At 38.1% G+C, this 14,580-nt stretch overlaps 1 protein-coding gene across 1 annotated transcript; it reads right to left on the bottom strand.

Moving 5' to 3' along the window:
• Window positions 1-399: 399 nt before the first annotated feature.
• LOC137646781 (uncharacterized) lies at window positions 400-1,692 on the bottom strand. Its single transcript, XM_068379869.1, has one exon. It carries the CDS (start codon window positions 1,690-1,692, stop codon window positions 400-402), a length of 1,293 nt encoding a protein of 430 aa, XP_068235970.1.
• Between the last annotated feature and the right edge of the window lie 12,888 nt (window positions 1,693-14,580).

Genomic DNA, 14,580 nt, shown 5'->3' with positions numbered 1-14,580 from the left:
AATGACTAACTGAATGTATGAAGTATAAAACATATAACCCACACTTATATGATAAATCTGGCTGGATTGGTGTCATGAATTTGAACAATTCAAAGGATTTATTCCTCTTGAAGAAGGTCAAGAAATGCTTACTGTATATCTCTGGGCTGATACCATAACTATCAAAGAATATTATATAATTTTCAGGTGACTTAGCCATATAAAAGCAGACCCAGTGTCCCATGCTATTGATGTCTGAAGAAGTTTCCAACGTATTTGCGATGAAGGTGATAGCTTCCTCCCTGTATGACCTCAACCTTATACCTCCCACATGATCAGAAGAAAATATGCCTACGTAATTCACTAATTTCCCCACCCTCCCCCTTAGAGCTCTATCCAGCTCTCTAGTATCCATCAGTCCTAACCCCTCACATCACAATGAATAATCCTGTCAACATCAATCGATAAAATACCCGTAGTATCTCCAAAAAGCATAATGAGATGGGGTGTCGTTACTGCTGTAGTCAATTTTAAAATGATTCGCATACTGGCTGATCTCTCTACTGGTAGAGCTTCTTTCATATCCTCATGTACGAAATTAAAATTAAAAATGGTTCTCCCCTCCGTATAACTATCCAAGGATATAATATTCTCATCATCTATGCCAATAGCCTTCCGAGATTCATAATATGCCTGCACAACTCTCTCTGGGAATGCTGCGTTTATATTATATACGGTACTTCCGTTAATGGTGATATGTATATTATTTACATTTGCATGGTGGAAGAATAATGGGTTTCTTGTATAATCCCCTGAAAAATGTCTCATATCAATTAGTGCTAGTGTCATCTTGTCTGGAATGCATGAACCAAAAGGTTCATCTATCATTATTGACGATTCATTAATCCCAACAACGTATGTCTTATAAAGAGACTTACTGAATATGTATTGTATAGGCTTTGATAATAATGACTGATTCAACGCAGCCATTGCGTTATAATGAGGAGTGACACGATCTATCCATAACTTCGATTGCTGTATTGTCAGATTATTTAAATGTCCCTCCTTATCCGTGTTCATAACCCAACTATCATTCGCTAACTCTAATCGAATTCTCAGATTGACAGAATCCATTAGATACATGTCAATAGTTGCTAAATCTAGTAATAGTGGGAAGTATGTTTTAATTCCATAGATTTTAAGCTTGGGCATCTGCTTAACTTCCAAACGCTCCCCCTCCTTAAATGTATCATCAGTATATTGCCTCGTAATCCCGTGCTCTTCACAATAATCATCATAGAAATATCCACACCTCGCTATATTCTCGAGTGAGTCCGGCTTCACATTCATCAACATCTTCATATAAGATAAATAATTGTATAAAGGACATGACTCGACCATCTTTTGATTCAGAAAGACGGATACGGACTTGAATAATGTATTACTCACCCCGTTTACTACTCCCACATTTTGTGCCGCTGTTAAATTGACACCATTTCTAGTGATACGAATGAATAATTCTAATGTTATACTCGATAAATCAAGAAAGGAACCGACCACCCCATTCACACGAAATTCTATATACCTATCAGACAATACCTGATTAATTCCCACATTACTGGGCATGAAGTCTACCCTCTCTTTAGAATTAATTGAACTTTCAATTAGTCGCTGCCTGTTAACATTTGGATATGATTCAGATATTCCTGCCATATTCCTGGGGTATTCGGTGTCATTCCAGCCATGATGTGAAGTTGAAAATTCTGCTTAGTTATGAAATGAGATTAAAGAAAGGATACAAACCCTATGATGTCCCACGTCCTAATGAATGTAGAAGGTTATACACATCATTCTTATGCAATCTCCGCGTTCCTCCAAACTCCTTCTTAGTCTTACGAATCACTTTAAAACTGCTTCCTTTTTTTGACTTCCTTCTCTTTCCTGAACCTTTTAGAAGTCTTAACCCTGTTGACTTCAATGCCTGAACTCCATGTTTTTTTAAAGATTCCTTTAATGGTCTTTCCGCAGTGATCATATCGGACATTACAGCCCTACCAAATTCCTTAGCTGAAGGATTGAGAGCCTTGAATATAAAGGGTAATACCCTCCTAGCCACCCCTGATATAGCTGACAACACACTTCCTCCCCGTCTTCGAGTCGGATAAAATATTGAAATATCTTCTAGCCCACCACCTCTTCTTAGGGGTGAAGAATGAAAAAGCCTCCTAAATTCCTCTTCTGATGGTGGAACAAAGGTCAGTCTCATGATCTTGATCGTATCTACTCCGAAATAGTAATATAAAAAGAAAAAAAAACTCTGCAGTAGTACAGCCTCCTGTGATGGTCAATTGTCAATTAATGCTAGGTACATCGGTATTTATTATTTTATTCACCTAACCCTGACATGGAGAACGCAGGTCACGCTAGAGTTTTCAACGAATCTTATGATTCTCCCATTCTGATCCGTGATGATTATAGATATTTGATCCAACACCTTTGTATTTAGAGGTTTATATAATGTGTTATGTATACCTCTATTCTTGCCGTTATCTATATGGAATCAGTCTAAAATATTTACAAGTCTGCCAGCAAAGTAACTAGGCTGTATCACATCCGAATAAATATACATATAATCAACTCCACAATTTTCAGATGGGAATGTATAGCTTGAAACCTCTTTTTTCTCTCCTTTTCCATAGATTATATATTCTGTATCAGCTCTGAAGCCCAGCAGATTGGATGCTTCACTGCTGAAAGTTATATGAATTGTCTGCACATCCCCCTTCCTGAATGAATCACCCTTAACATATTGTATGGTTATTTTTTTCTGAGTGTCATCCCATTTGAATATGGTGCTACGTTTAATAAATGCTGAATACCTATCACTAAAATAAACCTTTAATTCCTTATTTAAATCGTCGTTTAAATTCTTAACCAACTTCTTCATATCCCCTGCCATGACACTAATATTAGGCGTATATGCATGTGTATGTGCCGCCATACTTTCACCAGTGGAAGTATTATTAGCAGACTGGTATCGTGTATGCACCTTGATATGAAACTGTGTATCATTCGACTTTATGGCGTAGTACTGAATTGGGTGCACGATAGACACGAGACCCACTTCATACTCATAATCATCCCCCAAAACTATCGGTGTAGCAATCCTGTTAATAAATCTACTAGGCTTGTTATCTGGATATGCATCTAAGCAGCCTATACTGGTTAAATAAAGCGTGTGGTCACCAGACATCTTCTTACCCTACTGAGGAGGGATATTTCAGTGAGTTCATATTTATAACTATACATGCAGTATACATTTTTAGGAGGATGTAATTGAAACTCAATAGTTTTATTCACAACATTTTATTTTTGAAAAGAAATAGATTGAAAATAAACAGAAATGGTCAGGCATGAGAATACATTGACAAATAGCGACATTCAACCTCTCCTCTGTCAGCCCCACAGGTATCTCTATTTTCTTCATCAGCCTGAACAAAATTATTTACAATTTCTAATTTTCTTAATGGCCCCAGAAGATTGGATATAACCATATCCCCTTTATGTTTTTCATCCAGACTAGAAAATAACTTTTCACCTGCGACGATATAAACAGTCCTCCCTTCCAGTTCATGATTAAAGGTGAATATACTCGGTAGATAGTAGGCCAGCCCTTTTGCATCAATTCTTCCTCTCCTGCCAATACCTAATGGGAAAAGCACATGTTGAACGTTATCAAATTTCTGGTCATTCAGCTTATCCTTCAAATTTGTTAATGCACTGTGGAAGTGATGTAATCTCCGTTCTTCTGTATCTTCGCGAAGTCCATTCACGTGATGTAAATCTTGGGAGTACTGAACACTATTCCTTGCATATGGGTTATTCTCAATCGACTCTCCTATACCATACTGAGTTATTAAAGTTGCCACGACTGGGTTATCCACATACAAATCAAGCGTGGGTGTGTTCAAGATGGCCGTACCCGGCACACTCCTATCCCTTTGACATGCGTAACTTGTGCCAGGCTTTGTATATCTCATCCCTGCCACATCTGCATAGGGGTATGCCTCCACTACGTCCTTCACAGACCCAAAATTCTTACATGCCACCGCATTTATGGCAGTGACTATGCAGATACCTCGCTGCTTGTAGACAGGGCTGGTCAAGGATCCGAATATTACCTTGCAGGTGCTACTACCTTCCATCTTGAAGAAAGCTTCAAAACTTTTGATTGTCTATGCTCCTTCACCCAATTTATATACGATTTGCTTATCAATCCCTCTCCTCCTCCCCCTAACGACATGATATTTCATGTTCCACCTTATCTGAGGCTACGCTTGTAAACAACTTCATCGAGGTGTATACTCATCTTGTTATCTTCAATTAACATGTACTATCATGTTATAACTCCTTCCATCTGATTACTGTCCTACCCTCCGCTCCTTATAGAACAGGTTATATCACGTTTCACGCGCCTCGTTAATAAGGAATCCAGGAAATTTCCTGATGGGGATATTTATTCTTGAGATTTCTTTGATGTATACCCCCTCCCTTTTTAATTTCATAGACAGTTTTTAGCTGCTTTATCAGAGCTTTATTTCTAATCATCCAGTGAGGTATATTAGCATTTTTATTACATAGTCATTCAGATATTCATCCTCAACCACTTTTTTACCGTCAAATTTTTGTATCATATCTAAAATATTGTACTTATTAATCGGTGAAAGGAGATCCCCATTATCATCCCATCTCACGCTAACGGACCTTTCTAAGTACTTTAATACACTATTAACCTAAGGTATTCTCTGCTGAGTGAAATACATGGGGATAATTTCAGCTAGCGAAGGCCTGCTAATGGGGTTCTGGCTGTTTATTTTGTATGTCCTGAGAGGAATCGAATTATTCTGTAGGACATTCCTCACATCTCATATCTTGGGCGCTATAGTAGTCTTAACCATTTTTTGCGGACTATCCCTATTTCTCTTCCGACGTTCAATAGTCTTCAAGGGGATATTGCTGCTATTTCTGACCTTTGCCTGACATGATACATTCAAAGTTTCGGGTTTTTCCCGCACATTTGAAATATCAGTTCGTCCCCCCTCATCAGATGTCTTTTTTCCCATCATCCGCTCGTAAGTAAGTCTTGGAATTAAATACAATTCCCTCATGACTTTTTTCTTTTATTATTAGCTTTATTTGAAGATACTTGATATTAGTCCTGCCGCTAGTGGTAATAATACAGACAGAATAGCTCCACCTCTCCTACTTTGGAGAATTTTCTTTTTCTTATGTATTGGGGTTTTCCTCAGTGCAATTTTCCGCACTTCCTCCCTGTATCTCTTTAATCTCCTGATATTATTCACGTCCTGTGTCAGATTCTTCTTCAAGAAATTCTGAAATATTTCGGAAATTGTATTAATATATTTTCCCCCAAGTACAGCTATTATTTTACACGTATGTTTGGCGGGTAAATGGGATAGAAAAATAATGAATTCCTTATTCTTTTCTATTAGACCCCTCCTTTTACAGCTGGTCATACTTGAATTATATGGCTTTCATCAAGCCATGAATTAAAGTGGTCTGGGTATCCATTCCACTTAACTAAATACTTCCTTTTGCCACCAACCGTTTTTCTCCTCAACACTATTATATCATACAGTTCAGGTAGAGTCGTTGGGATTAATTCTTCTCTATAAAACACACCTTGAATTTCTTCACCACTTAAATCCTCCAAATAATAGACAGTCGGTTGCTGACTTCTGTCAATCCTTCTTATCCTGAAGATCTCATAAGTATTCTGCACTGTGAAACCACTTCTGAAGGGAGCATTCCTTTTCTCATCGGCAATACGTACAGTCCTTCCAACACTGAGAGTGAAACTGAATGTCTTTTTAGTCTCGTCATTCTTAATATACATCCTCGCAAATTGCCTTTCCACATCTTCTCTTGCGGTTAGTACATGAATCTGATTGGGGGTCTGATTAGTCCCTAACCCGCGATGAGGTGAATCATTATAACTGGTAACAATGTCATTTAACACATTTATATAAGTGAGTGTATTATTATGAGTTAAGTGTTTGTAAATTTTACTCTTCAATGTTCTAATTACCCGCTCAGCAATTGAAGACTTTATCTCTCTTGAATATACACTATACAATTTTATCTTTTTCCCATCAAGATATTGACGGACATATCTATTATAGAATTCCCCTCCCTCATCAGAGTTCAGACGTGACACTCCCCTAAAATCGTCACTGTCGAGGACAGTTTTGAGTGCCTGCATCACACTAGTGCCATTTTTCTTCTTTATGGGTACTACTTGAAGATAGCGGGAAAATATATCAATAACAATTAAAAGATATTTATAACCACGGTTGTATCTCACAAGTCTCGACATGTCAGCAAGATCACAACCAGCTATAACTCTAGGCTTGGGTGATAGTACTTTCTTCCTTGTGAACTTCTTCCGCGTGATTTTATGTAAGGTATATGATGACTGGCTTTCTAGAAAATTTCTAACAATACTCCTAGTAATGTTTTCATCCACCTTTCTCGCATTTTTAAACAATGTCTCTACACCACCGTAGCTATTCGGTGACTTTTCAGTTTCGTAAAGTCTTTTTAAAATCGAGTTATGCCTTCTGCTCACCATTGAAAAATGACTTGATACTCAGTCTCCCCTACTATGTTAGTACGAAGTTGCAATTCTTCTGGAGTATTCGGTCCCAGATCAACTAATAAATAACCATACTTATTATGAGATAAAGCCCTTTTATATATTTCAGTAAAGTCAGGACCCTTCCTCTTGCCATACAACTGACGTCCGAGTATTTCGATTTGACCAATATCCCTATTCCTCATTAATATATAATGAGAACAATTCAGACTTATACTTCTGCTAAATTTACCCGAGTGGAATACGTTCTGAGTTATAAATATTACTGAAATGTTTGAGTGTCGACCTGCAGTGAATGCTTGAGTGACAAATTTATTATCACACGCCTCTATAAAGCAATCATCAAGGACGAATGATAAGCCCAAATCTCCTACAGCACTGTCTGTATATTCAAAAGGATTCAGGATCTCCCTACTAATTCTAAATTTATTTCTAATCCCGGTATGCCGCCCTAAGGGATGGTCGTCTACTCCACAGTATAGGATAGTGTGAAAGACTTCATGATATTTTTCGATAATCTTTTGAGTCAACTGTGTTTTCCCTGAATTGCTATATCCAGCTATTATTATCCTGGATGGGGACGAAAATATATTTTTCACGTCTTTAGGGAAGTTTGAAGTTGTCATTGTGAAGGTGTGAATGCCAATGAGGAACTATTCAATATATACATATCTATAAATTGTATTATAGGGGGTGTTCAGTTTAGTGAAACACTGGATTTATATATATTTTTTTTTAATTTCATTTACATTTATTTACAGTTTCAAAGTTTTTTATTTCCTTCATTCAAGTGGGATGCTATTATATAAAAAATTGTCTTTATTTAAATCTGTTTACACGAGGTGTTTTTAATGTTTCCATTATTCGGGAGTGAGCTACTATAAACATTATGGAAATTATAATGATGATGATGATGATGATGATGATGATGAGGATGATGATGATATTCTATTTTTCTTTTAAACCAAATGAGTTACAGATGCATTTACAGACTTGAATCAGGTCAGTGTCACAGTCAGTGCTATTTACCATGAGTTAGGGGTGAGAAGGAAGGTATTAGAGGAAAAAAAATGAGAGGTATACAGCCGTAGCAGGGGGGTAGTGGTTAAGAGGTGAAATCTTCGCCTTCCTCGGGAATTTCAACCTCTGTGATAATCATCCTACCAGTCTGTATACCCCTTCTCTTCTTGTGTGAATTGATATTGTTGTGCATTCCTCTCCGTTTGATGCAACCTGTTGGAGAGACACCTGTCTGTAATGATACCATCCCAAATGTAGAGGGTGAAGAATGTGTAGGAGGAGGAGGAGGAGAATGTTGACTACGTACCCTCCTTAGTGCATTGTTATTTTTACTCCTTTGTCTCATAATAATTGGTTTCTTGAGAAATCTTTGCAAAGAAAGAGTAGGATTAGGTCTTGGAACAGGAGGAGGAGGAGGAGGAGGAGGAGGAGGAGGAGGAGGAGGAGGAACGGAGGGGCGAGAGGTGTCCACACCGAGTGTGATAGCCGGAGGGAGGCATGAAAGTTCATTAACCCTTCCAGCCATATCATCACGAACCTTTGGATGACCGTATGAGTAAGATTCATATGGCGTCAAGTAATATCTCTTATCTTCGTAGGGAGATAGGGCTATCTTACGATTATGGGTTAAACACAGAGTCCCCTCAATATTTTGCAGGCTATACACTTCTTTTGTCAATATATCACTCCCCCCTATGGAATCCTTATATTGCTGATGTTCTATAGAATGTTGGATTGACTGCTGAATACCTTTAAGAGTGTTAGATCGGCTATTCGTTGTCTTGTAAGAGTATACTTTAGGCTTGACACCTACAAATTCGGTAATGTGGTCATTTACAGTATCAAGCTTTAAGAGACCAAGACTCCCCTTCTCTCTTGCATCGTGCAATTGATGGTCTTCGGGAAAGTTACTTAAGTCAAAATGTTCTTTTAAAGGGCCTTTTAACTCATCATCCAGATTTTCAACTTCCAAAGTAAAGAAGAAACTATCAGTATCCATGTAAAGCAGCTTTATCTTTTCACCGTATAATCTTACGAGGGTATCATAAAAGAAGTCATACATAATCTTCTTTGATAAGTCTAGGATAGAGAAACTAATGTATATGGGAGAATCTGCCGTAATATTCGTCATGGTGTGATTTACAATTACTCTATCCTCACTGATGACATCAACAGACTTGAATGTATGTTTAGAGACATTTCGGAGGAGTGTGTCTTCATTGTCGACGATTACACTCTTGGTTGAGTAGCTTAACTGATTTTTAATCGTAACCCCAAAGAGAGAGTTCATCATAACTTTTATAGTTGATTTCTTATCACAGTCTGTCTCCCTCGCGCGCATAGCCGCACATCCTGCTATATACTCACGAAGGTAGTATTCCTGTCTGAATTTATACACCCTTCTGATAGTCGAAATCTTTAACCCTAACCTTATGAGTGTTTGCAAGAGGGGAAGGCATATTAATTTATTATTCATGGGGAGGTGTGTACCCACTAGCTTCCTATTTTTTCGGGGGATGTTAATATTCAGTTCCTTGAGGAGATCCTGAGAATATTTAGAGATCATATCCTTCGTGATATTAAGAGGTTGCATGGCAAGGGGGAAGGCATCAGTTCTCACAGCCACAGAATCTTCAACATGCTCTGTGTCACATAGAATAAAATATCCAATATCGTCATGCGCATCAATGGACAAGATATCCCTTTGTCTGAAAGCATCCAATTCTGAGAGGGATAACTCTGAAATATCATCAAGTGGCATTCTGAACTTAGCCATGACGGTTGGGTAAAGAGAGGTGAAATCTGCATACAGTATATATTGTGATTTAGTCAATGAAGGATTAAAGTTAGGATTTATGGATATATTGTCGGCGATTGTGTGACGACGGATTAGACTGCAGAACCCTCCTCGAATATTTTCTGTGATAAGTTGATACAACTCTCCATCACTGATAAGAGGTAGTTTTATACGTGTTCTACAGAGAAAGGCTTCCAGAGAGAGAGAAGTGCAGGTTAGGAAATATGTGCAGTCTAGGCGGAAAGAAGAAAATAAGGCTTCTCTCCATGCCATAAAAATATCACACAGCATTGCAACATCAACTAGTAAGTATAATAAGGTATAGTCAAGGAGATTACAACATTGCGAAGCCTTCCATACAGATTTGATATGTTCGTAATCATCTTCAGAAATTGAGGAACTCGTCAACCTATTATTGAATTTAGTTCTTGTTGGGATACCATCTTTAAGAAGGATGTCATACCCCGTAACATAATCATAAGGGTAGAATTGTTTGCCAGTCTTAAGTACGAGATCCTTTACTTCATCTGCATATCCTTCCAACAATCGTTTTGATATATGCAGTGAGCCATTATTACGAATATGACTCTTAGCTAGATTGGAAATGCTGCCTCTTATTATATTGACTGAATCTACGAATTTTATCCTGCCTACAGTGCCGTGATAAAATTTTAAACCGTCATTCTTCAAGATATTAAATCTAAATTGAGGAGAGGCATGCTTTGATATGAGGGGTAAATCATAGGACAAATTATGTAAGTACACTCGGAGGGTTGGAACGAAATCCTTAATGTTAAGATTGCATATATTACATAGAGCACTCTTATAATTATCATATTGTAAATAATGTAGATGATGCCGGTTTTTGGGTATATTCTCATTAAATTTAACTTTACATACATCACACTCTACAGCCTCTTTGAAATCCCTTAAGCTTTTCTCAGTCATATGAAGGGGATATTTTGACAAACTCTCGCAAATATCCTTCCAGTCACTTGTCAGATTATTCAGCATCACATCGATGCAGTCTTCCCCGTGACCGATTCTATAACGTACATACTCGCATGTTCTACCATTAACAATAACATACGCATAAGCAAAGGGTTTTTGTTTAGGTATTATTTTCTGATCTCCAGGTGTGTATATGTTATACGCCTCGAGGTCCATGAAAGCAATGTGAGACCTTTTAAGTAAGGCAGCCGGGTTTTTAAAGGTTTTATACGAGCCACGTGGTGGGTAAGACACTGTTGTCATACTTTGACAGGAAGATGTGTGCAAGTGACAGAGGTCATCCGAGGAAAAGAATGTTAAGCATTTCTTGCATATACTTTGAACCCTCTTATGACGTACTTGCCTATGATAACTGCATAGACACTTCATGAAAGTGAGCAGGTTTCTAATAAGGGCAATGTGAACATCATTTATTAGTAGGAGAGGAACAAAATGAGTGGCTGATGGGTTCCGTCCTGTCCTAGCTAAATGAACGGTGTAATGTTTTTTATTATTTACTTTATTGGATTTCTCTATTTTCTTCAAGGCATAGATGTAGATGTTAATGTCATTATCTTTCTCAAGAGTCTTTAAGCTTTCCCAGGATATACCTGCTGTTGGGTTAAAGTTAATATTAATATCACCCCCTATTTTATTCCTAACATCTCTATGCAAATGCCCTAGCTGGATTTCTGGCTTGGCTGTAATAATAAAAAATGCAATTAGGGAAGTGATAAGGCAATTATAACCGCTATTAATATTGATTATATTCCTGGCTCCTCCAACACCTGCGGGATATGGGGTAAAGTGACCAATATTACCCAATTCTCTACGACTGACAAATAGCTCCATAACTGCTATTTTCCTTATATTCCATCGGGATCCTTCAACTGCATTCATTCTTTCCTCTAGCATGACAGGTAGATTTTCCAAAGTGTGATTAATGAACTCATCCTCCTCTCCCAGGGTGACTATGAAAGGTGTTGTTCGCAGGTAAAAGAAGTTAGAAATATGAGTCCCATTGTCAGTCATTTTACTTATCTCTATTTTCAAGGTGAGGGAAATATTTCCCGAGAATCTGTCAAACTTATTTAAGGCCGTCTTGATCGTCTCTATAATTAATTGTCTATGACTCGAAACACAGTTAATAATGCATCTGTAACTCACCGCATTTAGGGGTATGTCGAAGATTCGGAAGACGTTGTTCTGGAACTTTGGACGTCCGGCAGAGTCTTCACCATTCTGATGTTGCGAGGAAGTAGGAGGCTGTCGCCTACCACCACCAACATGGTAGGGGACAGTAGAAGAAGAGGTGGAGGCAACATCACTATTAGGAGACGGGGAAGAGGGGAAAGGCTCACCGGATTCAAGATCCTCCAGAAGAGCTTCAGTGCTTGACTTTACTTCTGCCCAGTCATCTCGTGTTGGCATCATTTCGTAGTCAGGCCATCGAAGTAAAATATTGCAGTCCTCATTTATCTCCCTTAGTTCCTGTGACGAAGGGCTATGAGGGTGGTTGACATCTCTATCCACATTAATGTCACTGCCTTCACTCATAATTCCTGGGAAAGGTAAAAGGCACGTTTTGAAAATAAATAATTGTCATATATATATAATATATATGTATATATATACTTTTCCAGCTTGAAAGAGGTTAAAAATTGTGTAGATACTTACGTCTTATAAGAGAAGTTGGGAGGGGGTGAACGTCGTCTGTGTGGAGGATTCCTTCTAGTTTCCGATGAGGATCAGATTTTTGCTGGAAGCACTGAATTAGATGCAACTGCTTCACGCGAGAGTCGCCGAGGTTTTGATAGAATTTCGTATGCGAAACCTTATGATGCTGACGAGAAAGATAACATTCATCGTCACGAGGAGACATTCGTAGATCTGTTTATTCAGGTGTTATCATATCAAGTATCGTGGCTTATCATCATCACGAGAAAGATAACACATTGTCAGCAGGACAAAATATACCTACATCTGTTTATTCAGGTGTTATTGTAATATTGTAATAATTTTATTAACAATAATTTCAAAACATAACGATAATTTTAATCATTTCCATAATAATTATTTAAGTTTGAATGATGGATTCGTGTTATTATTATTATTATTATTATTATTATTATTATTATTATTATTATTATTATTATTGTACTGGGTTGTTCAAGGATAGACATTAGTCGTAACAGTTGTTTATTGTTAACAAGAAGTTTCAACCTGAAATATATATTCCAGGTAATACAAAATAATATAATGCCACCAGCTATAAAAATCTTGAATTCCCCCGATTTAATCAATAATAATAATAATGAGTATTGTAATAAACAATAATTTCAAAATATAACGATAACTTTAATAATTCCCATAATAACTATTTAAGATTGAATGATAGCTCCCTTATGCAATATTGATAAGTGAAAGGGGGAGTTGAAATCTTACATCCATCATTGGAATTTCGTATTCAGTCTTTAAGTTATAAATGAGATATCAACATTGTAAACAAAATGTTAATACCGTGTCGGGCCTTTTATAATATTCATTAAAAGGGTGAAGTTTAGCCATATCATCTTAAAAAAGGGGTGATGTTTAGCCATTTAATCTTAATTAATAGGGTGAAGTTTAACCAATGCATATACATATACACACACATATATTACCTTGATGTCTGGATTCACTCTCATATCTCAGGATCCGAGACCCAAGGTGGAACCACACAGAGACAATAGCTTCTGGCCAGCCAGGGTATCGAACCATTTTTTCACTCACTTGATGGGTTAGGTTAGGTTAGGTTAGGTTATGTTAGGTTTAAGATTGAATGTTTAGGTTAGGTTAGGTTAGGTTAGGTTTAAAATTGAATGTTTAGGTTAGGTTAGGTTAGGTTAGGTTGGGTTAGGTTAGGTTGGGTTAGGTTAGAGAGAGAGAGAGAGAGAGAGAGAGATACGGTAAGGGTAGTCAATGAGGTTAAGAGAAGGGGGGTGGAGTTAGGTTAGAGATAGCCAGTGAGGTTAAGGGAGGGGCTGGAGTTAGGTTAGGGGGGCACCCTTGTGGATCGATTTCCTTATCGCCTTATGGATATGGATGGATCCGAAACTGGCCATTTTCCCTACTGACGTCCTGCTGGGTAATGATGTTGGCGGAGCGCTGTTTGTGCCTTGTCCCGTTGTAACGTAAAAACCATTGAAGTATAGTCCTAAGACAGAACTCGAGAAGGATTACCCGTATCTGTTTCCTGGTTGTGTGACAACCAGGAGTATGACGAAGAAAGTGGCTGTTGAAGAAGAAAAAAAAATTGAAAGAGCGATGAACTTGGAGAATTTGTTTTCCGAAGAAGAGGATTCACTTGATGGTACGCAAGAGGAGAACTCCCGAGTATGCCCGAGCGAAGAGGAATGACAGACGAGTTAACAAGATGGCAAAGAAGAAATGGACCTAGAAGAAATAGAAAACTCAGTGTTAGAAGTAGGACAAGTGAGTAGGAAAAGGGTGATAGGATTGCAACGGAAGGATGCAACGTTAAGAGAGTTATTGTACCGTGTGGTGGACGAGACGGAGGCAGTCTCCGACCTGTTATTATCTTAAGGATGGGTTGCTTATGAAAAAGCATAAGCCTGCCAGTATCCCTGGGAATGCCCAATGGGGGATATATTGTCAGATATTAATTCCCGCACCGTTGAGAAGAGAAGTGATAGCCGTAGCGCACGAGACGGGACATATGGCGATGAGAAAAACAAACAACGGAGAAGATTATGAAACACATTTTTTGGCCTGGCATGCATGAGGACGTCAGCCAGTTTTGCCGTGCATGTCACATACAATATGTCATATGCTGGAAAGCCAAACGAATACATTAAGAAAGCTCCCTAACACCCGCTAGAAGTGCGAGGAGAACCCTTCAGCAAGGTAATGATCGATATTGTGAGACCTTTACCAAGGACGAAAAAAGGTCTCGGATATATGTTAACCTTCATGTGTCCAGTGTCGAGATACCCAGAAGCCATACCCATCAGAAAGATCAGTGCCAAATAATCGCTGAGAAGTTACTAGACTTTTTCATTAAGTTTGGTATTCCGGAAATCGTTCAAAGTGACCGAGGAACGAATTTCACGTCAAA

The sequence above is a fragment of the Palaemon carinicauda genome, chromosome 9 (genome assembly GCF_036898095.1).
Source record: "Palaemon carinicauda isolate YSFRI2023 chromosome 9, ASM3689809v2, whole genome shotgun sequence".
In the NCBI taxonomy this organism is placed as follows: Eukaryota; Metazoa; Arthropoda; class Malacostraca; order Decapoda; family Palaemonidae; genus Palaemon; species Palaemon carinicauda.
The sequence above is the reverse complement of the archived record's forward strand: the minus strand, read 5'-3'. Positions and strand labels throughout refer to the sequence as shown.

Coding starts and splice junctions, on each gene's coding strand:
- LOC137646781 (XM_068379869.1), bottom strand. CDS start 1,692: ATGGCAGGAATATCTGAATCATATCCAAATGTTAACAGGCAGCGACTA.